This window comes from Daktulosphaira vitifoliae, unplaced genomic scaffold (assembly GCF_025091365.1).
Source record: "Daktulosphaira vitifoliae isolate Bord-2020 unplaced genomic scaffold, ASM2509136v1 Scaffold_3, whole genome shotgun sequence".
Classification (NCBI taxonomy): Eukaryota; Metazoa; Arthropoda; class Insecta; order Hemiptera; family Phylloxeridae; genus Daktulosphaira; species Daktulosphaira vitifoliae.
In genome coordinates this window covers 20,268,789-20,291,498 of record NW_026099574.1, presented here as the reverse complement: position 1 = coordinate 20,291,498, position 22,710 = coordinate 20,268,789, and the positions used below count along the sequence as shown (strand labels likewise).

The 22,710-nt window shown below is 24.5% G+C and overlaps 4 protein-coding genes across 7 annotated transcripts in view; 2 read left to right on the top strand and 2 right to left on the bottom strand.

Annotated features, from left to right (window-relative positions):
• Positions 1–2,751: 2,751 nt before the first annotated feature.
• LOC126902381 (stress-70 protein, mitochondrial) lies at positions 2,752–11,314 on the bottom strand. Its single transcript, XM_050679581.1, has 2 exons — positions 11,130–11,314; positions 2,752–5,053 (listed from the first exon to the last, which is right to left on the bottom strand). The coding sequence occupies exon 2, from the start codon at positions 5,029–5,031 to the stop codon at positions 2,989–2,991; it is 2,043 nt and encodes a 680-aa protein (XP_050535538.1). The 5' UTR covers positions 5,032–5,053; positions 11,130–11,314; the 3' UTR covers positions 2,752–2,988.
• On the bottom strand, positions 8,192–9,730 carry LOC126902080 (ran GTPase-activating protein 1). The gene has a single exon (XM_050679102.1). The coding sequence runs from the start codon at positions 9,728–9,730 to the stop codon at positions 8,192–8,194; it is 1,539 nt and encodes a 512-aa protein (XP_050535059.1).
• Positions 11,315–12,280: 966 nt separating the features above from the next.
• Positions 12,281–18,911, top strand: LOC126902382 (ran-binding protein 3-like). Of its 2 annotated transcripts, XM_050679582.1 has the most exons (7): positions 12,281–12,431; positions 13,425–13,505; positions 15,996–16,076; positions 16,536–16,700; positions 17,091–17,428; positions 17,493–17,795; positions 17,901–18,911. In XM_050679582.1, the coding sequence occupies exons 2-7, from the start codon at positions 13,481–13,483 to the stop codon at positions 18,138–18,140; spliced, it is 1,152 nt and encodes a 383-aa protein (XP_050535539.1). In that variant the 5' UTR covers positions 12,281–12,431; positions 13,425–13,480; the 3' UTR covers positions 18,141–18,911. The 2 variants fall into 2 exon arrangements, with proteins under 2 accessions (XP_050535539.1, XP_050535540.1); XM_050679583.1 differs by lacking the exon at positions 16,536–16,700.
• Positions 18,912–20,207: 1,296 nt separating this feature from the next.
• LOC126902380 (putative protein kinase C delta type homolog) overlaps positions 20,208–22,710 on the top strand; it is a 36,172-nt gene continuing 33,669 nt past the window's right edge. Inside the window, exon 1 of one of the 3 annotated variants that reach the window (XM_050679577.1) lies at positions 20,208–20,646. In XM_050679577.1, the coding sequence (XP_050535534.1) occupies positions 20,521–20,646 (126 nt within the window). In that variant the 5' untranslated portion in view covers positions 20,208–20,520. The remainder of the gene's footprint in view (positions 20,647–22,710) is intronic. The other 2 variants (XM_050679578.1, XM_050679579.1) reach the window with 2 other exon arrangements.

The following is a 22,710-nucleotide window of genomic DNA, read 5'->3' as shown; positions in this document are numbered from 1 at the left end:
ATAATAAAAAAAAAAAATGTTTAAATTATTATTATTCTGTAAGTAATTGAGTGGGTTATGATAAAAAAATCACTCTGTATACTTTATGCAAATCAGATCCTTTACCATCCCACATAGGTGGATTCAAAATAGCAACTTTTGCACAAAAGTTTCGAAAATACACCGATCTTCAAATATATGTTTAATAAAATTTATGTTATGTGCTATAAGTAAAAAAAAAAATTTGTCCCGACGACTTTTCTTCTATTAGTAAATGGCTGCCTCGTAGATAAAATACATGCTTTCTTTGTGTTAAAATTTTTGATTTCATATTTTATTTTTTCAACTTGGACAAAAATATAATTTTTGTCAATAAAAATAAATTTAAAAACTAAATTTTTTAGGTTGCTAAATTTAATTTTGATCCTTCAAAAAAAATATGTTTATTTAACAATGCACAATAAATGACTCAATTACTTTTTAATTTAAATTTTATATTACAATTGAGATCATTATTGATCAATATCATATTAATGATTTGTTAACTAATAAGTTTCCATAGGCGTCGGATGTGAATGGATCCAGAAATTTAGAACAAATATGCATAGTTACAAACATTTATTTTATGAAAGGGAAAAATTACGTAAATTTAGCTCGTTCTCCCAAAAAAAAACAACTCTATGCTCACGAAGCAAATATTGAAGGTTCCCTTTAAAGCAATGTTTTTTTTTTTCAAATTCGTTTATTTTGTTGAGAGGCTACATAATATTAGGTATAGCCTTCTAACACCAAATTCTCAAATATGGTTCTATCACCATATAACTCATTTATTTTAAGGAGAATTTATAATTTTATATTCAATTAAAAATATTTTAATATTTTCTGTTTAGTTAATTTTTTTGTAATAAAATATGTAAAATAATATATATAATTGGTTATGATAAATCATCATAAGTATATGAATTTATTATGACCCCGTGGAAAATCCGTGTACGTATATTATGGTAATGAAATATGTCTTTTATTTTTTTAGAGTCAAAATAATCAAATAATAACTTATAAAAAATAACTGTATAACAAACGATTTGTTTCAATAACATTGATATTTCTCTTCAACTTAATAAAAATATGAATAATAATTTAGAAAAAAAAAAAATTTAAAGACTGAAACGTATTTTAAATTAGAAAATAATTTCCAAGAATATGAAGTAAAAAAAATTATTGAAAATGCAATCGCCTACTAAAAAATATTTCAAAATAGCCTCAAAGAAAAATGGACATATTTTTGAAAATAAAGACTATGATAATAGTAGAATTTCTTTATAAGAAATATGAATGACTTAATGTATAATATTGGAAATTACCGACCTTTCAACTTTATTGCTCCTCAACAATGTGGACCTATCTGGTTTATGAATCCAACTATTTAGAAAACTGTGCCAACTGTTAATAGATCTTAACATTTCATAGATTTAAGAATCTGTAACAACCTCAATAAGCAAAATATTTTACCAAATCATGTGAATCACGTAAATAATTTTTTTTATCTTAAATGTGATTAACAAAAATGTCTTTTTAATTTTTAAAGTATAATTAATATTTTTAATTCAAGCGCCAAGAAAAAATCACTCGCTTTAAAGAATGGCATTATAAATGAACACCTTGTGGCAAAAATAAGACATGTCAATTTTGGGCTTATAGCGCCCCAAAAAAATGTTTTCTGGATCCTCGCTTGAATAGGTATCGCGCTAATGAAAATGTTAATTATAAACAAATTTATAAATTGTTGACTAGAATATCGAAATAAGTAATTAATTTTTTTTTCCTAATATATAAATAAAATAATAAATTATGTAATATACAAATAATATCATTTAAAAACATAAAAGTTGTTAAAAAAAAATTAATTATATAAAAAACTATTAGAGTTGTTGGTTTTATTTAAGTTGTTCTGTGTAATTTTCTTTTTAATGTCGAAAGGATTACTCGAAAAAAAAAATCAGAACATCTGTAAATTTGATTTCTTGAATAATTTTAACAGTTAAAATTAACAGAAAGTTCTCTTTGTATAAATTAATCAGCATTTAGTAATAGTTGGGTTAATATTAATTAACTAATAACATATTTTCTCACATTGTCTATACATTCAGAGGGATAGTAATTCTTCTTAAGTAATTTTTTATACACTATTCAAAAATTGATGCATAAAAATCATTTGATAAACTCTCAAATTTCAAAGTTTCCATACTCATTATGAATTGTATTATTGTTTATTTCTATATAAACACTCATTTTGTACTTGTTATTTTCTAAAATATATTGATTAAATATTTGAAGTACTTTATTTGTTTACAGTCTATGGGAATTTGGAAGCACAAGGATAATATATTTAAAGAATGTAAAAATATATTTTTCCTACTTTTATAAATATTCATTTAAATTTTCAAAAAATTGCTTGTTATATGTAAGTATTGGTTTGATTTTGAGACTTTTTCAGTATTTATTTAATTGCTTTTATATTCTAAAATTTATGTATATTTTTACTTTTATACATTATTATTTTTAAATGTTTTAACAAAAAATTCGATATACTTATTAGATTGATAAGTAGACAGCTAAATTTTTTTGCTATAAAAAAATTGTAAAACTACAAATCATCCTGGCCAATTATAATATTTTACTAAAAATTCCGGATTCTTTTTACTGATTTAATTTATTGTAAAACATTTAATAAATAATCATGATGCTTAAAAAAGATGTCTAAGTACTACATTATTATGAAAATAAATAATTTAATTTAAAATGTTTGTGAATAAAAATTAAAACCATTTGTTTTTTTTTCAATATTTTAATATATAAATGGTTTATATACATTTAAATAATATCTAAAAGAAGAGGAATTGAGTATTATTTACATAAATACTATGCAATATAACTTGAACATAAAAAAATAAAACAGACAAAAAATAGTAAAAAATAGTACTACATTATTTATAGGATATATTTAACTTATTGTTCTTTTTGTCCTTTATCTTTTGGGTCAGCTTGGTCATCTTTTTGACTCTGATTATTACTATTATTAGCTTGTTCTCTTTCAGCAGCCATTTTTTTATATGCTACTTCAAATAATTTTAATGATGCCTGCTGTAGCTTTTGAGTACTTGCTTTTAAATCCTCAGGATTTTGATCACTATTAGCTTGTGCTTGAGCAATTTTCTCCCTAACTTCTTTAATTAATTCACTTATTTTATTAGATTCGTCTTCAGGCACATGTACTTTATACTCGGCTAATTTACTTTCTGTATCATTAACAATAGAATCTGCATGATTTAGTGCTTCAACACGATCTTTTTTAATTTGATCTTGTTGAGCATATTGTTCAGCATTTTTTACCATATTTTCGATTTCGTCTTTACTTAAACCACCAGATGATTGAATGGAAATTTGTTGTTCTCGACCAGTTCCCTTATCACGTGCTGACACATGCACAATACCATTAGCATCAATATCAAAAGTTACTTCTATTTGTGGAACACCCCTTGGAGCAGGAGGAATTCCGACTAAAGAAAACTGACCTAGAAGTTTATTATCAGCGGCAATTGCTCTTTCTCCTTGATAGACTTTAATTTCAACTTGAGTTTGGGAATCGGCAGCTGTTGAGAAAACTTGACTTTTCTTGGTTGGAATTGTAGTATTTCTTGAGATAAGACTTGTAAAAACTCCACCCATTGTTTCAATACCTAATGATAACGGAGTAACATCAAGAAGTAATACGTCTGTAACACTTCCTGAGAGAACACCTCCTTGAACTGCTGCACCAACTGCAACAGCTTCATCAGGATTTACTGCTTTACTAGGTTGCTTTCCAAATATTTCTTGAACAAGTGATTGTACTTTTGGCATACGGGTCATACCACCCACTAATAAAACATCTGAAATATCAGAAGTTTTTATTTCAGCATCTTTAACAGCTTTCTGACAAGGTCCTGTTGTTCGTTTAATTAAATCCCCAACTAAGCCTTCAAATTTTGCACGCGTTAATTTCATATTTAAATGTTTTGGACCTGAACTATCAACAGTTACATAAGGCAAATTAATATCAGTTTGAAGAGAAGACGATAACTCAACTTTTGCTTTTTCAGCAGCTTCTTTAACTCGTTGCATAGCCATAATATCTGAGTTAAGATCAACACCTTGTTCTTTTTTGAATTCAGTAACAAGATGGTTAACTAACAAATTGTCAAAATCTTCACCACCAAGTAATGTGTCTCCATTAGTAGATTTAACTTCAAAAACACCTTTTTGAATTTCTAAAATTGACACATCAAAAGTTCCACCACCCAAGTCATAAACTGCAATTAATTTATCAGTATCTTTTTCCATACCATAAGCTAAAGCAGCAGCAGTTGGTTCATTTATAACACGCAAAACATTAAGTCCCGCAATCTGTCCAGCATCTTTTGTAGCTTGTCTTTGTGAATCATTAAAATAGGCTGGAACAGTAATGACAGCATTTTTAACACTTGAACCCAAAAAAGACTCTGCAGTTTCTTTCATTTTTATTAAAACAAAAGCTCCAATTTGACTAGGAGAATACATTTTACCATTAGTTCCTTGAACCCAAGCATCACCATTTGTTGCTTTAACAATTTTATAGGTTAAATTTTTCATATCTTTTTTAATCTCAGGGTCTTCATATCTGCGACCAATCAGTCGTTTGGTGGCATAAAATGTGTTTTGAGTATTAGTTACAGCTTGTCTTTTAGCAGGAGTTCCAACTAAACGTTCTCCATCTTTGGTAAAAGCTACAACAGATGGTGTAGTTCTTGACCCCTCAGAGTTTTCAATTACTCTAGGTGTCTTTCCTTCCATAACAGCAACACAAGAATTTGTAGTTCCTAGATCAATACCTATTACATGACCTTGAACACCTTTAGAAGATGATGAACGACTTTGAACAGTATAAAGACATGATGACTTAACAACACTGTTTGGTTTAAAAAAACACTGCTCAGCAGCACGAACAGTAACAAATTTAGCAGCACTTAACATATTGAAGAATCACACTTCCTTTCTGTAAAAAATAAGTTATATTAAGAGTACAAGAAATATAGGTATATTTATAAAGTATATTAAAATTAAAAGCTAATATAAAAATATAACACAACAGAACGAGTAAAGTTGAAGTAAAGCATCTACCAAAATAAAAAAAAAAGAAAATCACATTAACCTTAAAATATAAAAACTAAGTAAGAAACAATGGAAAAAATTAAAAGACTCTCAGATAAAAATAGCAGCCAGTTGATGATTTCATCATAAATAATGAAATATTTCAAACGGTAATTCCAACAGTATCATCATCATAAAAATATAAAACTATTTATTATTCTTAAATAACTAATGTAATTGACATAAGAATAAAATTGTAGGACTCTCAGATAAAAATAGCAGCCAGTTGATGATTTCATCATAAATAATGAAATATTTCAAACGGTAATTCCAACAGTATCATCATCATAAAAATATAAAACTATTTATTATTCTTAAATAACTAATGTAATTGACATAAGAATAAAATTGTAGGACTCTCAGATAAAAATAGCAGCCAGTTGATGATTTCATCATAAATAATGAAATATTTCAAACGGTAATTCCAACAGTATCATCATCATAAAAATATAAAACTATTTATTATTCTTAAATAACTAATGTAATTGACATAAGAATAAAATTGTAGGACTCTCAGATAAAAATAGCAGCCAGTTGATGATTTCATCATAAATAATGAAATATTTCAAACGGTAATTCCAACAGTATCATCATCATAAAAATATAAAACTATTTATTATTCTTAAATAACTAATGTAATTGACATAAGAATAAAATTGTAGGACTCTCAGATAAAAATAGCAGCCAGTTGATGATTTCATCATAAATAATGAAATATTTCAAACGGTAATTCCAACAGTATCATCATCATAAAAATATAAAACTATTTATTATTCTTAAATAACTAATGTAATTGACATAAGAATAAAATTGTAGGGATCTCAGATAAAAATAGCAGCCAGTTGATGATTTCATCATAAATAATGAAATATTTCAAACGGTAATTCCAACAGTAATATCATTAAAAAGTATATGATATTGATTAATTATTAACATTATTATTTTTTCAACCAAAAATAAAAGGAACCAGAGATAATTTTTAATAATTTTAATTTAATTTATTATTTTAGAATTTTATCTATTAAAAATTATATACATTTTGCTAAAGTGACTAAAATTCAATAGTAGTTTTTGTTGAAATATGTAAGTTTCAGCTTAAGTATTATCAACTTTTTTATTTATTTAATAATGGTTAAAAGCCCAATTTAAATTCAATGTTAATTTGAAATAATTAGATATTAAACATAATAAACACCAATAATTGAATGAATACTAAACAAATATAACTTATAAATTAATTTTTTGCAGGATATTTTAATGGCTTTTAGTAACAGAATTTTCTGTAATATAACCTTAACATTAAAAAAAACTTATAATTTATCCTAAATTAATTAAAAGCAAACAATAAATTTTAATAAAGAAAGAAAATTTAATATAAGCTATATATTTTTAAGTATTGCAAAAGTGTAGCAATAATTTGTAAATCAATTATCTTTTTTAGCAAACTGAATTAATCTAAACATTTTACGATAATAATTTTAAATCACAAATATAATTAATCAATATGTACATATTTTAATAAAGCTTAATACAGAGTTAGGAATTAAATAATTGCTTCTAGTGAATTATTAAGTAATAACTTTATAGCATTTAAAATTTATAATTAAAGTTAGTGCTAATAGCAAAAAAAAACTTCTAGAAACCTTCAATTGTATTTAAAACAAGCAATATGGTATAATAGTTATAACTCTAATGATCAAATATAAAAAGTAACTTAGAAATTAGTATTTAGAAAGTTATTGATAAAAAATATAATAATGTAATATTTAATTTAATAAATTGAGTTTTATTTTAAAGGGTTATTTAAAGGTATAAAGGGTTATCCTAAATTTGGTGGTTTGTTATATTTTTGAACACCCTTTATAAATAAAAACATTTATATTTAATTATTATAACAAGATTGACTAAAACTAAAAATTTTAAATTTTAAATCGTATATTAGTATTTGATGGAAAGAAATTTTATCATAGACTTGATTTTCTCTTAGTCTGTTAATTAGTTGTGGAAATAGGATTATAAGAGATATCATATTTTTTCCCATAAGAATAAGAGAAATAATGCTCTAAAGATAGCTAATTATAGAGGCATTCTGGTATCATAGTTGTCCTCAAAATAAACCCAGACTACTTTACAGACACAATCTGAACAATTGCTCCATCTAAATAAGTCAATAGTTTTAATATACAACTTTTCATATCAAACAGTTTGTAAAATCAACCTTTTTTTTTTAGCTTGAATATTAAAGATTAACTACAGAAAAAAGGGTAATTTTTTTTACTTTAAAAAAAGTAACTGTCAATATATTAGTATTGATACATCAATACTATTAAAAGTAAATTATTGATAATAATGCAAGAATTTACTAGTTATTTTGATCATGTAATTCAAGTAAATTATGTTTAATAAATTATTCTTAAAATTACTTATACTTGATTTAAAAATAATAATATTTTATGTAAAAATGTTTAAAAATGATCATTTTGTGTAACTAGGGCTTTGATTATTACTAAGATCTTATGGTGAAATAGTTTTTAACATGCTGAAATGGTATTAAATAGATGCAATTAACACTGAAAAAAAAACATTGAATTCCAGTCAAGGAAAAAGTACTAAAATTCATAGTACACTACTTTACAAAAATTTGAATAGTTCATTAAATTATTCATACAAATATACTTTATTTTAACAAGACAGCAATAGATATAAATTGAGGATACAATAAAATTAAAAATGATTTTAACAGTTCACTTATTAAGGTTGTGGAATGAGTTGCATAATGTACAGTATAAAAAAAAGTGATAGTAATATTGAATAAGTGCTCATATATAGGTAATTTTAATTTTGTGTATTACCTCATTTTTATAATAATTAAAAAAAAAAAATATATATATATATATGTGAAAAAAATGACACCCAGTTTTGTATAGTAAAAAGTAAAAATAACAGTTTATAAAATATACATTATTAAATAATTACTACACCTTTAAACAGTATACTTTTTTTTTAACATAAAACTCAAAACACTTTGAGATGGTTCTGGTATAATAGTTTTGTTTTCAACAGTTTCTCTGAGAACTTCCAAACATCTACCAACATCTTTTCTCAATTGGTAATTCTTATCTTCACTTTTGATTAAACCATGTTTTACTAGTAATAAGTTAGTAAGGTCTAAAAATTTCATAGTTTTTGTGGCATGAGAGTATGCTTTTTTATAAAGTTCAAAACATTTATTCAATGTTTCTTTATCTTTTGAATATTTACCAGCTACATTCATGAGCTGATCTATAAATGTTTCTATGTCAATTATTTCTGAATGACTGTCAGGTTTTAAATCTCCTAGAGCCATATTCTTAATAAGACTAACAGACTCATCATCAAATTTGTCTGAAGTATTTGCTTTTGTTAATGTTGTATCATCATTATTGTCTGATGAGCTTTCTTCTTCTTCCTCTACTTCATCATTATCTTCATCATCTGAGCTGCATTCACCTTCATCGCCACTAAAGGATCCCAATATATTATCTTTATTTGATTTTTTTAGGACATCTGATATTTGTTCAATAACATCATCTCCAAATCTATTCCCATTAATATTATATTCTTTTAGACTGCTTTTAAGACTAATAGTTTCAGTTAATTTTAAACCACTTTCACCACTTATTTCATTATAACTAACATCTAAGATTTCAAGTGATTCATGTACATTTAAAGCTTCAGCAATCGCAATGGCACCTCTGGATTTTATTAGGCAATCAGCTATATTTAAACGTTTTAAATTTTTAAGTTTGGGCAATACATTAGACAATGCTTCAGCTCCAAGAGGAGTCAGTAAATTGTCCTGAACATCTAGTACTTTTAAATTTGGATTTTCTAAAAGACTTTTAGAGAGGGATAATATACCTTTACAATAAATTCCGTTTTGTGGAATAGTTATTTCTTCCATAGTTTTAACAACACTAAAAAATCGTGATAATGCAATAATACCATCATTTTCTAAACGATTTCTTCCTGCCACTAATACTTTAAGTTTAAAGGGGCAACCAGCTGCACAACTAGATTCATAATTGTCAAGCAATGCTTTTGCTAACATTTTAGCACCACCAATACCCAATCCATTATTCATTAGACGTAAAGTTTGTAATTCATAACACACAGGAGAATTCAATAACTTAACTAAACCTTCCATTCCAATTGGTCCAAAAGCATTGTTACTTAGGTCAAGTTCAGATAAACGTACATTAGCTGCTAACAAACCTGTTGATAAATGCTCTAATACAATAGGAATTTCAGATTTGAGCCGGCCAGTAAACATGTCTTGCCATAATGCACGTTTAAGATTAGAACCATGTTTACCAAGAGCTAAACCAATTTCTTTAGATGCTTCAATTCCTAGTGTATTTCCTTGAAGATTGAAATAGATCAAGTATGGACATTTTTCAATGGCTGTTACAATAGGTTTGGCATCGTCTGCAGAATTGAGTGCAAGGGACTGATCAGCAAAGCTTAAGCCTTGGTCTTCCATCTTTTAATATATTTTGTTTGAGAACTAATAGTTTCACATCAACTTATGATATTTGATAGGAGATTTATTTCATCTGAAACGTACCAATGTCAGGAGTTGGTTGCTTGAAAATGTTAACAAACAAAATACACATTTCTTACACAATCAAATTAAAAATAGTTGAAATAAAAACTAACTACAAGATACTTTTGAGAAGAACATATAAATAAAAATCAAGAAAATATCACCAAAACCATGTAAGCACGAATATGTAACCAAACCAGAGATTGAATTAGCTAATTATATAGTTACCAAATGATTGAGTAAATTAAAATTTAACTTTTAAGTAAATTTTACTAATTGTTAAAATTTAATTTTAAGTATTAAAAATGAAAATATTTTATAAAAAAAAGTCATCAGTATTTACCACTTTAATTTAAATGAATCAAATAAATATAAAATAAAAAAAAAGCAATTAATTAATGAAATTAAGAGATTGATTTATAAAATAATGGTAATTATTCTCTCATTTAACTATAATTTCCAAAAAAAAAAAAAATTTAATGTCAAACAAGAAAATAATTTAATGTTAAATCCAAATGACTTATTTAAAAAAAAATAACTGAAATATTTGTTATGCATTAAAATTGTTATCTTAAAAATAACATGAATTTTTTAATATTTTAAAAATTAAAGAACTTATACAACTTAATAAATTAATATGATCAAAAATAATGAGATAATAAAGATAATTAATGTTAAAAATATTATTAAAAGTTTTAATATTTTAATAAAAATGAAGACAACACAAATTTTTAACTAAAAGGCAAAATTAACAAAGAATCTTTTTTAATATATTAAAATTAAATATAACTATAATTTATTAATATAAATCAATAAATTACTAAGTGCTATACTGAAAATATGAGCGTAATACCACTTTTTTAATTATAATTTAAATGACTAAAGACTAGGTGGTGGGTAAATGTAAATTATTTAGTTGTTGAAATCCTAACCTCAAACTTCAAGATCTGAAATCAAAGCCCCTGTCTTAAGTAAATATAAATATTAAAAATAAATTAAGATTTCATTTGTTCGAGTTCTAAATTAAATAAATCAAAACTTACAAGCAAGCTATTATATTCATTAACATAAATCAAGATACATAGTTGGGGGGGAAACGCATGGTTAGTTTTATGCCGGGTTTATAGTAGTCATTTACGATAACTACCAAATTAATTGATTAGATTTAAAAATTAAAAATGGAAATGAAGAGATTAAAATAAGCATATTTGTTTCAATTTGAATAACATTTATCAATTCATAAAAAAATTAACGTATTTTTCATGTACCTATCTAATAGTTTAAAATAAATATTTAATATATTTTTGAATCTAAATATTTAATAAATATTATTTACCTTATAATAAACTTCCACTATAAGTTAGTCGACAGGAGTGCAAAGAACTTATTCCTTTTAACACTACGAAAAAGATATAACAAATGATTATGTATAATGGTATCTAGTTATTTGTAATTATTAAATACTAGTGCTCAAACAACGAATTGAACATAGGTATGTTCAGTAAATGGAGATTGCAATGTTACCCAAGTTGTGAAATCTGTTTAGTAGTATAGAAGGGGAATAGGATATAGAGAGATTGCATCAGTGATACCAATATACAAACACGAAACTGAGCTGCTGCTGCTGCTGCTGCTAATGTGAATAGCACCAATTTCTTGGAAGCGCTAAAATAAATTGCTTTTCTAAGATAATTTATTCTTAATTGTGTTCAATTTATTCTTAATTCAAGGAAACTTTTATAAAAAGATGCCAAAGGTGCAAAGTAACATTGATTCTAGGCAGCAAATTTTGAAGAGGAGGCAAGATATAAATTTACTACCTAATTTCAGTGGTAGTAGTGGGGCGATACGGAGGGATGCCATCCCTCTACTTTTTTTAATTTACATTTTTCATACCTCTACTTATTATCTCTAAAATAATACATCCCCCTTAATATTATTCAATGTGTATTCAGATTATCAACAAAAATGGAGGGCATCCCTCCACATATTTTGAGCCACTTCGACCACTGCCTAATTCATAAAAATTGTCTTCTTTTAGGGGAGGTCAAAGGGATCGTCAAGTATTAGCCATTATGTTATGACTATAAAAATACACGTATAGAGATAAACAGTGTTTTTAGTTTTAAAATTTTTGATTTATAAATCAGTAGTACTGATTTACATTATATGAACAGACACACAAACAATATTTATCAAAAGATAGAATTTTAACATTTATAAATATAATTAGATTCGTTTGATAACTTTATATTAATTAAATAAATTTATTTGGTCAGAGTAAAAGAAAATTTAATAAATATTGTATAAATTTAAATTTAAAAATAATATAATTTTACTAGACAATTTTACATTTAATAAGAAGATACACTGTACTGCAAGTGTGTGCTACGAACATGACAACAGTTTCAGGAAACTTATTTGATTACCAATATTGTGTTGTAAAAAATGATAATTACAATTGGATCTTTTGCAATTACTGTAAGGTTTAACAGTTAAGAAAGTTGCTGACAAATTATTTTAGCTTGTGAAATTAATTTTGATTATTAGTGATTAAAATCATTATTTTCTAAAATTCTATCTGTATAATTTATTTGTTTTTTAATCAAATAGTATAATTATATGGAACTATAAGATGGTAAATTTTTATTTGCATTAACCAAATATTAAATTTCAACTAATTGCTTTTTATTATAACATTTTGTATCGACATACAAAATAGTGTAGTATATATTTTACAAAAAGTTTAAAATATAAACTTGGTATTAACTAATTTTATATTTTAAAATTTATTGAAATCAGTCTAAATGTATAATGTTCTAACAATACAGATACTATGATAATATCTATAAGTTAATCTATTAATTGATTAAATGAATTATTCTATTTTATTATTTATATTTATTAATAAGTATTTTTTATTAATAATCACTCAAAATAATCACTTATTTTTTTTTTTATTAATTTTATAAATTTTTTTTTGTACAATTTTTTTGATTCATTATTCTAAATTTACTAACTATAGACCAAATTGTATAAAAATTAATAAATTTTGTGTTTTAATTTAAAAATTTTAAAATGCTAAATTGTAAATATTAAAAGCAGGGAAGAAAACATTTTTTCAAAAATTATATTTTCTTCAATATAACTTATTTTAATTGAGGTATTTTTATATATTGCATTGTTAAAGTCAAAAAAAAATATATGATTTGTAATTACTTTTTGATTGTTTAATGGATTTGGAAAAGCATTATCTTTTAATTCAAGAATAAAACCAAATTATTGTTTCAAAAGCTATAATTTAATTAAAAACTTAATAATTTGTATTACAAAAATATTTTAAAATTATATGCAATCTATATGTANAAATATTTTAAAATTATATGCAATCTATATGTAAAATAAATAAGTATATTTATTAAAATTATTGGATTTATCAAATAAAATACAATTTAATAAAATTAATTTTTAGTCCTTGATAAAAGTTGAAAAAATTAAGAAAAATATATTCATAAGTAAAAAAACAAAGTTATTTATACTTGAATTATATGTAATCAAATAATCAATAAATTGTTGACTATACTTAAATATTTGATATTGAGTTTTATTTATTAATTTACATGTGTTTTAGGAGAATCCAGAATAAAATTGGTTAGAATACTTTACAGTTCACAGTGTGCTATTAAAATGACAGAACAAGTTGAAGTCAATGGTAAATATTTTTTATATGCTATTATTTTTATAATTTTTTAATTAAATTATACTGATAATTTTTCAAATGGTATTTATTTGAAAAATTCACAAGTCAATATTTATATACTTTTAATGAGTATAAATGCATATTATGCAATATTGAACTAAAACAGATTTCAATAGTGAACATAATAATATAGTGAATTGTATCATTTTTTAACTAAGTATACATTTTTTTAAAAATAAAATTTATTTCCATGAGTTAATAGCTCGCGAAGTTTTATAACTCATAATGATTTTACAGTCAACATATTAAATTAAAAATTTTATTTTTTTACTTTTTATTTATATAATACTGAAAATGTGTTATATTATTGTTGTTTTCAAACACTATATTATATTTTTAGTTGGTTGGATTTTACACCTTATCTCAGTAAATTATATATATACACATTTTATGTAATTGAATTTATCTTCATTTTGGAGTTAGCATTTTATATAAATTTTGATCCCCTCTATCCTTTATATATAACTGATTTTAGTAGTTATAAGAATAAATAAACATAAAATTTGTTTTAAGTATAAGTTATTAATAAATATTTTAAATGAATTATTTTTAATAAGCTTTTTCTCAAATAAATAATATAGGGTTATTTATTTTTCTATATCTACATCTGTTATTTGAAAATATGTGGTTTTAGTTTCGATGTGAAGCTGAGAAGGTATTGGTTTTACTAAGATGTGTTTTTTTTGTGTCTGTTACCACTTTTTCTCAGCTCTCGCCGAACAGATTTCTTTCACAATACGTCAAAAGATCACAAATCGTATCTAGTCAAAGACATTACCCTCAAAAATTGGAAAAATTTCCCTCGTTCACCGTAAATGGGGGAAACCTCCAAAAAATTTACAAATTTAAAAATTGCTAATTTTCGAAATTTTTTCAAATTTTTTTACTTAAAACTGCCATAACTTTTTCAAAAATGAACACATCAATATAGTTTTTTTTTTATAGATGCTTGATGTCTATCTATCATTTGGTATATTTTTTATAAATCTAACTCTTTACCTGCCCACAAGGAGGGATTTAAAATGACAACTGTTTCACAAAAATTAACTTTTTAAAGTGTTCCGGAATTACTGACACTTATATATACCTTAAATTAAAGCTTATATAATATACTTTATTATGGTAAAAGAAAATTCTCGATTTTATTTTTTACATTTTTAACTTTATAATACTATAACTTTTTGAAAAATGTATGGATCAATACAATTTTTTTATGAGAAATAATATTTATATATTTTTCATTCGACATACTTTTTTTTTAAAATCAGACCATTTGCCTTAATACAGGGGGGATTCAAAACATAAAAATGTATATAGAAAGTAGAACTTTTTCAACTTAATTTTTGAAAGTTTTCTGGAAATACTCACACTTTTATATATACTTTAATATTAAAAAAAAAAATTTGATCTCTGGACTTGTCTTTGTGGTGAAAATGGCTACCAAATGCTATTTTCGTATGAAAATACTTGATTTTATTTTTTACATTTTTAACTTTAAAATTTTATAACTTTTTGAACTATGTATGGATCAACACAATTTTTTTAGGAGAAATAATATTTTTTAATAATCCCTTTTTCATTCAGGATATTAATAAGAAAATAGCAGATCATGTAGCTTTTGGAATAATCCACCAATTTTCTAAAATTAAACACTATCTAAAGATTTGCATCGAAGCGTTTTTTTTTTTTTTATAGTGATTTTAATCACTGTCAGATATCATTATACTTGATCCAACTATGCCACGTCACCATTGTGCCGCGAACCCCCTGTGCTGGGTTTTTTTTTAACTTTATTATGCTATAATTATTTGAAAAATGTATGGAATAATACAATTTTTTCATGAGAAGTAGTATTTATATACATCTTTCATTCGACATACTGTTTTTTTAAATCTGACCATTTCCCTATATACGAGGGAGTTTAAATCTTAAAAATGCATGTAGATACTTTTTCAACTTAACTTTTAAAATTGTTCCGANTTTTTCAACTTAACTTTTAAAATTGTTCCGAAAAGTCTGACACTTTTATATATACCTTAAATTAAAGCTTATGTAATATACTTTATTATGGAAAAAAAAAATTTCGGACTTTATTTTGTCTTCACGGTGAAAATGGCTACCTTGTGCTATTTTTGTGTTAAAATTCTCGATTTTATATTTTACATTTTTAACTTTAAAATGTTATCACTTTTTGAACTATGTATGGATCAACACAATTTTTTTAGGAGAAATAATATTTTTTAATAATCCTTTTTTTATTCGACATACTTTATCTTAATCAGGATATTAATAAGGAACTAGCAGATTATGTAGCTTTTGGAATAATCCACCAATTTTTTAAAATTAAACGCTATCTAAAGATTTGCATCGAAGCGTTTTTTTTTTTGTTTATAGTGATTTTTTAATTATGTTGTTAAATAAAATGAAATATTTTTATTTTAGAAAATCCAGTTTCAAATGATCATGAATCACCACAAGTAATAAAACCTTCTAATTCCTTACAAGAGTATCAAATTGAAAGTTGTAAGTAGTAATTAACACATATTGCCTTATAAAAGCATGTTGTTAAAAACTAATTTTTAATTTACTTTTTACTTGAAAAAAGCATTTTGAGATAAATGACTAATGTATTGGTGAATTTTATTGTATTTTACTTTGTTTTCAGCATTTATATTAAGTATAAAAATTGATTAAATTAGCTAGCATATATAAATAGAAAATAGTAAATTGTAAATTATATTAAGTATGATCATTTTAAATATATCACCCTTTTACACATTTAGTGTCATATAATATGAATGTGTTATATTACAATATAATTTTTAGAGTGTTAAAATCTGAAATATAATCTTTCATAATATCAATATTGAATTTTTTGAGTTACAGTCACATATTATGTTAATTATGTTTACAAAATTTGTATAGTTAGTTGTTTAATGTTCCTTATACATTGTTATTTATTGAAACTTTTTTTATTTTTAGTGGAGACTCAAGCAAGTAGTCCAATGTTTTTACGGCCTTCATTATTACCATCCTCATCCTCATTTAGATTTGATTTAAATCTTAAAAAACCAGATACTCCTAGACCTTCAAAAACATTCTCGTTAAATCCATCTCGACTTAGTTTGAATTCATCAATATCAAATTGTAAGTCAAACTAACTAAAATAACTTTATAATATACTTAGAAAAGTAGAAAAAAATTGTTGGCTCTAGGTAGTACATCGGGATGGTTTTAGATGTATTTAAAACATCAAAAATTCAATATAATATATTTAAAATTAAGTAAAAATTAGATGTTTGTGTCCTGTGGGTAATTATAGGCCCAATCAAAATACATATTTTTAGAATATTTCCTCACTAATATTTTTTTTTATTTTTATAAGAATCTACTAATAAATAGTCATTTTCAATATTTTTATTGGTGGAAGGCTTATTCTTCAACTGAAGAGTATAAATCCTCTTAATGTGCCAATGCAAATATGAAGACTGTACTTATCTTTTTTTTTGAAATTTTGTTTGTATTGTTTTTATTTAGCTAAACCTTCAAGTGCTGCAAATATATCTATTCAAAAAGATCCTGATAACAACAGTGTGTTAGCTTTGTCCAAAAATGAAGTATCTTTGCAATCTCCTCCTGCAGTTTTTGGTGCAGTTATACAAAAAAGTAGGACTCAAAAACCAGATAAAGTATCATTAGTTAGTGATTTTGTATTTGGTCAAAACCTTCATGAGCGTGTAGAATTAAACAAAGAGGTTGATTCGACTTCTGAAGATGACAAAAAAACGAATAAAACTCAGGAAGCTGAGGTTTCATCATCTTCCAATATAGTATCACCAACATTTGAAAATTTAAAAAATGAAGAACATGGAGAAGTATTGAACTTATTTTAATTTTTAATGGATGAGAATTAATTAGTTGTAAAAAAATTATTTTTAGAATGGTAAATTAGATGAATCAGCAGAAGATTCTAAAAGGAGATTAATTGAAGCTGCGAAGGAGTATGAAGAATCACGAGCAACAAAACGAAAATATGATGAAGTAGATTGTATGACTGGAGAAGAAAACGATATGAATGTTTTCCAATTAAATTTGTGTAAACTATATATGTATGATAATGCAAAATCCAACTGGGTTGAAAAAGGTCGTGGACAACTTCGTGTTAATGATATGGATAATGGAAAATCATCACGAGTAGTCATGAGAAATAATGGAAACTTAAAAGTTATTCTGAACACAAAAGTAACTCTCGTTACCATTGATTTGCTCAAATATAAATTTTTAGAATTTTAAATTTAATATAAAATAAATAAAACAATTAAATTGTATTTTTTTTTTTTTTTTTAGATTTGGTCTGACATGAAAGTTGAAAAAGTAAATGAAAAAAATGTGAGATTGACAGCTTTTGAAGAGGATTCAATAAAAGTATTCCTTATTCTAGGCCCCGTCAAAAGTATGAATGAATTTATAAATATACTTCAAGTACGTATTGCAAGGCATAAAGAAGCTAACAAGATGAATAGTAATTTAGAAATAGATGACAAAAAAGTAGTACAATTAAATGAAGAAGAGGGTACATTACTGTAATATTAAAAAAAATCCTACGTTCAACATATATTTCAATGAAAAATCAGTTATTGAACAACATTTTTTTTATTACTTTGTTTTTTTTTATATAAAAAAAAAAAATTTGTCTTCTCTTATATCATAAAATAAAATAGCATATTTTTGTAAAATGCTTGACATTGATTTATAATACTTTATTTTTCATGTCTTGTTCAAATTAAAACTTTTGAAGGAAAAAAAAATATATTTTTAATCATTTCTTTGGAAATGTTTGTTTAATAAATTTCAAAACCTGTAGAAAGTATATAATACATTTCTTAATTTATTGGATTCTAAGTTTAAATATTAAAATATACTTATTGATATTTCATTTGTCACATTAATCCATTTTAAAATATTTTTAGCTAAAAAAATAATTTAAGCTATAACATTTTAGAAAAAACTAATCTTGACTGTATTTTAAGAAGATTCATGTTCAAATAAATAATAATAATTTTTTTATTATTAAAACTATAAACAATATTCTTTCTATGTCTAATTTTTTTAAGAATGTAAAAAAAAAATTATAAATATAATAATAAAGCAAAAATACACTTTTAAATTAATAAAATAAAATAATTGTTCATCAAATGGATTAAGGTGATATGAAGTAAATGTGTTTATTGCATATTTGGATGTGATTTTTGAATATTCACTACCAGATATTTCTTTGAAGAATTATGTTATGCTCTCTTGACTGTTCAAATTTTTTAGCTTGTAGCCCAGTTAAATATTAAGTTAAGTATTGTATGACATAGCCTATTATTTTTCATTTATTGTGTCAAATAAGAAATTATTTGTATCAAATATAAGTGATACTGATGTAATTATTATAGCAGTATGTAGAATAGGCTACGTACTTAAATAATTAAAAAAATATTTAATAACATAGTTTAATTTGAAAATTCACACTTGTTCCTATATTGTGACAAGTATTACTCTCATTTTATTTTTACTTTAACAAAGTCTGGAAAGTTGAATAAGTTCTTTGAACTTTTTAATATAAACTTCGATTCTATGATGATTTGTACGTTATATAATGTAATTATTAATAGAGGAATAGTACACAAGTCATTTTATGACCATTTAAGTTAAAAAAAAGACACAGTAATATTACAATATTTCACATTTATTTTGTGGAAGTTCTACCTGAAAATGGAAATTTTAAAGTACATACGCAGTAAAATTAGGATAAAATTATAGGTTGCTCTAAGTGGCATTATAAATGTAATATCAAGAAAATATATTCATATTTTGATTTATTTATGTATTTTCAGTTATATATTTAATTTTTAGTGTATCACTAATTTAATACTATTAACTCTTTAAGAAAATTAGGGTCGTTACAATGAACTTATTAAGCAGCAGGGTAAGATGATTTTATTTTTGACTAGTGTCACTTACCTAAAAAATGTTATTTAAATCATTACATTTTCATACAATTGATTTTGACGTCTAAAAAAAATGTGTACATCTTGAAAAATTTCTAGCTCTATTTCAATTTAGTAAATATAATTAACACATCAATAAATGTTGAAATTTAAGTATCAATTTGAAAAAAGTAACTGTTCTAACAGAAACTTACTTTTATTTATTAAATAAGATAATATATATCTATGTATGTATTTATCGACAAGAATATTAATTATTGAAGGAATTAAAGTTGTTTATTTTTCTGATTTTCATACCAACATAAAAAAAAACACTAAATTTTCAACCAAAAAAATGTTATTAATTCAGCTGTAGTGTTTTACGCAAGTTTTGCGAGAATTTAGTAATTTGAAAACATGGGACTGTCTATTTTATGTTGCTTCGCCTGTAATATATATTTTATTTTTTAATTTGTGTTGCTATTCTTCTCGGTGATGAATAATTGCTTACATATGTATTTGATAATAATTTAAGAACTCTTTCGAATTTAGGAAAATATAATTTAAATTACGAAATTTAGTCATTCCGCAATAGTGGAGCGCTCTATACTTTCCACTTCACTATAATCTTGGTTTATCTACAGTTTTCTATAAATAGAGCAAACTATCATTGCCATACAGCCATGTTCGTTGTCTTGTGTTTTTGTGAAATAAACGAAACTTGGCGGGCTGCGTCTCCTCTACGCGGTCAGGCGGAGATAAGTATTCTTATTCTCTAACAACGTAATTTTTTTAAATATTTATAGAAACTTATGTATTAAATCCTATTACTTAGCAGATATTACATTAATTTTTACAAAAAGGCTTCGGGTTATTTAGTGTGGACAAAAGTAATTTTTTTTAAATAGCACGTTATCGTGCGATTCACGAAAAAATTTCCCTGATGGCATGGTGTCTTCTATCGACCATTGTAGAACATTTCTTACTGCAGAATGAGAATACAAAGTAATAACACAATGATGTTCACCGGTAATAGGAAGCGAAGTTGTAACAACAACTCGCAAAAACGACAAGCGGACAATCGCTTCAGAATTAAGAGTAATTACTATTATTCTGAGGTGAGTTTTAAGTGTTTTCTTTTATCTAAACAGAAATTAATTTATGCTATTAGGTGTAATAAAATGTACAAATCCAATAAGTTTTGTTCATCTGATTATTTCAATGCATAATTATTAACAAGGTATTACATTGTATAATTTACAATATTTATGTATTGGACCTGTTGAAACAGGTTTTGATCTGTTTAAGGGTATAATTGTTTTTATCAACGTTTTCTGTGATTCCTAATTGAAGGATCGGTGGGAATAACGTGCTATGTGGCAATTCATACATTTTTTCTGATTCTATAAATATATTTTAGGATGACTTCTAGCATGTTATTCCACAAAAAGATTAAATTCAAAAAAGTGATATTAAACACTTTTGTGTTTATATGACAATGCTACATAACACTTATTTTTAAAGAATAACGTGCTATATAACATTCTACCTATATTTATAGATTCTGAAAAAATATATAGGAATAGCTACGAACAAAGTATGTTATTCCCGTCGATCCTTTAATACTCAGTTTCATTATTCACAGCATTTGCATTAATTTTATTATAATTTTAATAAAACAAAACAATATGCACGCTGTCAACGTGCGTCGATACAAATATTTGGATACGCAATCCTTGGATGAGTCCATAGACAAAAATAGAATAGATTACGTGAACGGATACCACTACTGCTATTGTGACTAACTTCCACTTACACTTGTTAAGCCTGGACTATGAAACGTTACTAGTGATGTATTTGTAAAATTAATATAATTGTATAACAATACAATAATAATAATACTAAAATGTTTGATTTTCTTTAATTTTGAACATGTTGTTAACACGTTTATGGACAGTTAATGCCATGGTTTAGCTAAAAATAAAGTGCCCACTGATTTTATGAGATGCATTGGGTCAGAACAACTTCCTCCTTCATAAGAAATCATTGAACATATTACTGCTATATCAGTAATGACATTTTTAGAATAAATAAACCACTGTTATAGCAGTATATTTAAAAGTGACCCCAGACGAAAAATTTTAATATTACTGCCTAACAGTAATATATGATTTTGTCTATCAACGTGTTAAATATGGTTGAAATAAAGGTGTACTTAAGAAAATTATTAGATTATTATGGATTGAATTCTAACAGTGATTAAACTATTAAATGCTTCATTGCTATTATGCTTAATAAAAGTTCGATTATTTTAAACTTTGTTAGTATATTGTAATTTAAGTAAGATTTAAAATTATAATTTAGCACACCCAAAGAAAAACCTCAATCAAAATTGAAAGAGAAATTTTATCAAGGGTTTATGATAATGTTTTATTAATACGAACAAAATAACTATTCTTATAAATAATTATTGTTCAAGACAAGAAAAAAAAATATCATATTGATAAATATATCATTGATTCAATAGTAATGATATATTTATCAAATTGAACAATGAATTTATTATATAGATCGAGGTTTTTCTCTGGGTGCATAAGCCATTGGTAGTACATTAATATAGTATATATTTATGGAAGGAGAGACCCTCAAATATGTTTATTGAATTTTTGCAATATTTTCAAAAGTTAAATTTAAAAACTTCATTTTGTAAGCAAAAGTTGCTAAATTAAATTAAGGGAAATTGGCCAATTTTTTAAAATATGTCAAAAGAAGGAAAGACATCTAAAGTGTTCCCAAAAAGTTTTTGTTTTGATTGATTCGTTTTAAAAAAGTTACAGTAATTTTTTCAATTTTCAAGGGTAGCATTTTCTACTTAAAACTATTTGCGATCTTCTGACATATCGTTAAGCAAAATCTTTTTAGCGAGGCTAAGAAAAATTTATGATACACAGAAAACAAATAAATGAATACAAAATCAATATCTTCTAAGCTTTATTTTAAAGGTTTTTCAAAATTATAATTATTATAAAATATTTAAAAAAGCTTCTNAAATTATAATTATTATAAAATATTTAAAAAAACTTCTCTGACTCCTTCCTGAAATTAATTTTTAAATACGCATCTGTATTCAATTTGTTGTATTAAAAATCCAGGACAATTTTTTTTTTATCGAGTTCCTTATA

Bases quoted from the DNA above. Each gene is read 5' to 3' on its own strand.
- LOC126902381 (XM_050679581.1), bottom strand. From the start codon at position 5,031: ATGTTAAGTGCTGCTAAATTTGTTACTGTTCGTGCTGCTGAGCAGTGT.
- LOC126902080 (XM_050679102.1), bottom strand. From the start codon at position 9,730: ATGGAAGACCAAGGCTTAAGCTTTGCTGATCAGTCCCTTGCACTCAAT.
- LOC126902382 (XM_050679582.1), top strand. From the start codon at position 13,481: ATGACAGAACAAGTTGAAGTCAATG. The intron at 13,506-15,995 runs GTAAATATTTTT...TTTTTATTTTAG, and splicing joins AGAACAAGTTGAAGTCAATG to AAAATCCAGTTTCAAATGAT. The intron at 16,077-16,535 runs GTAAGTAGTAAT...TTTTATTTTTAG, and splicing joins AGAGTATCAAATTGAAAGTT to TGGAGACTCAAGCAAGTAGT.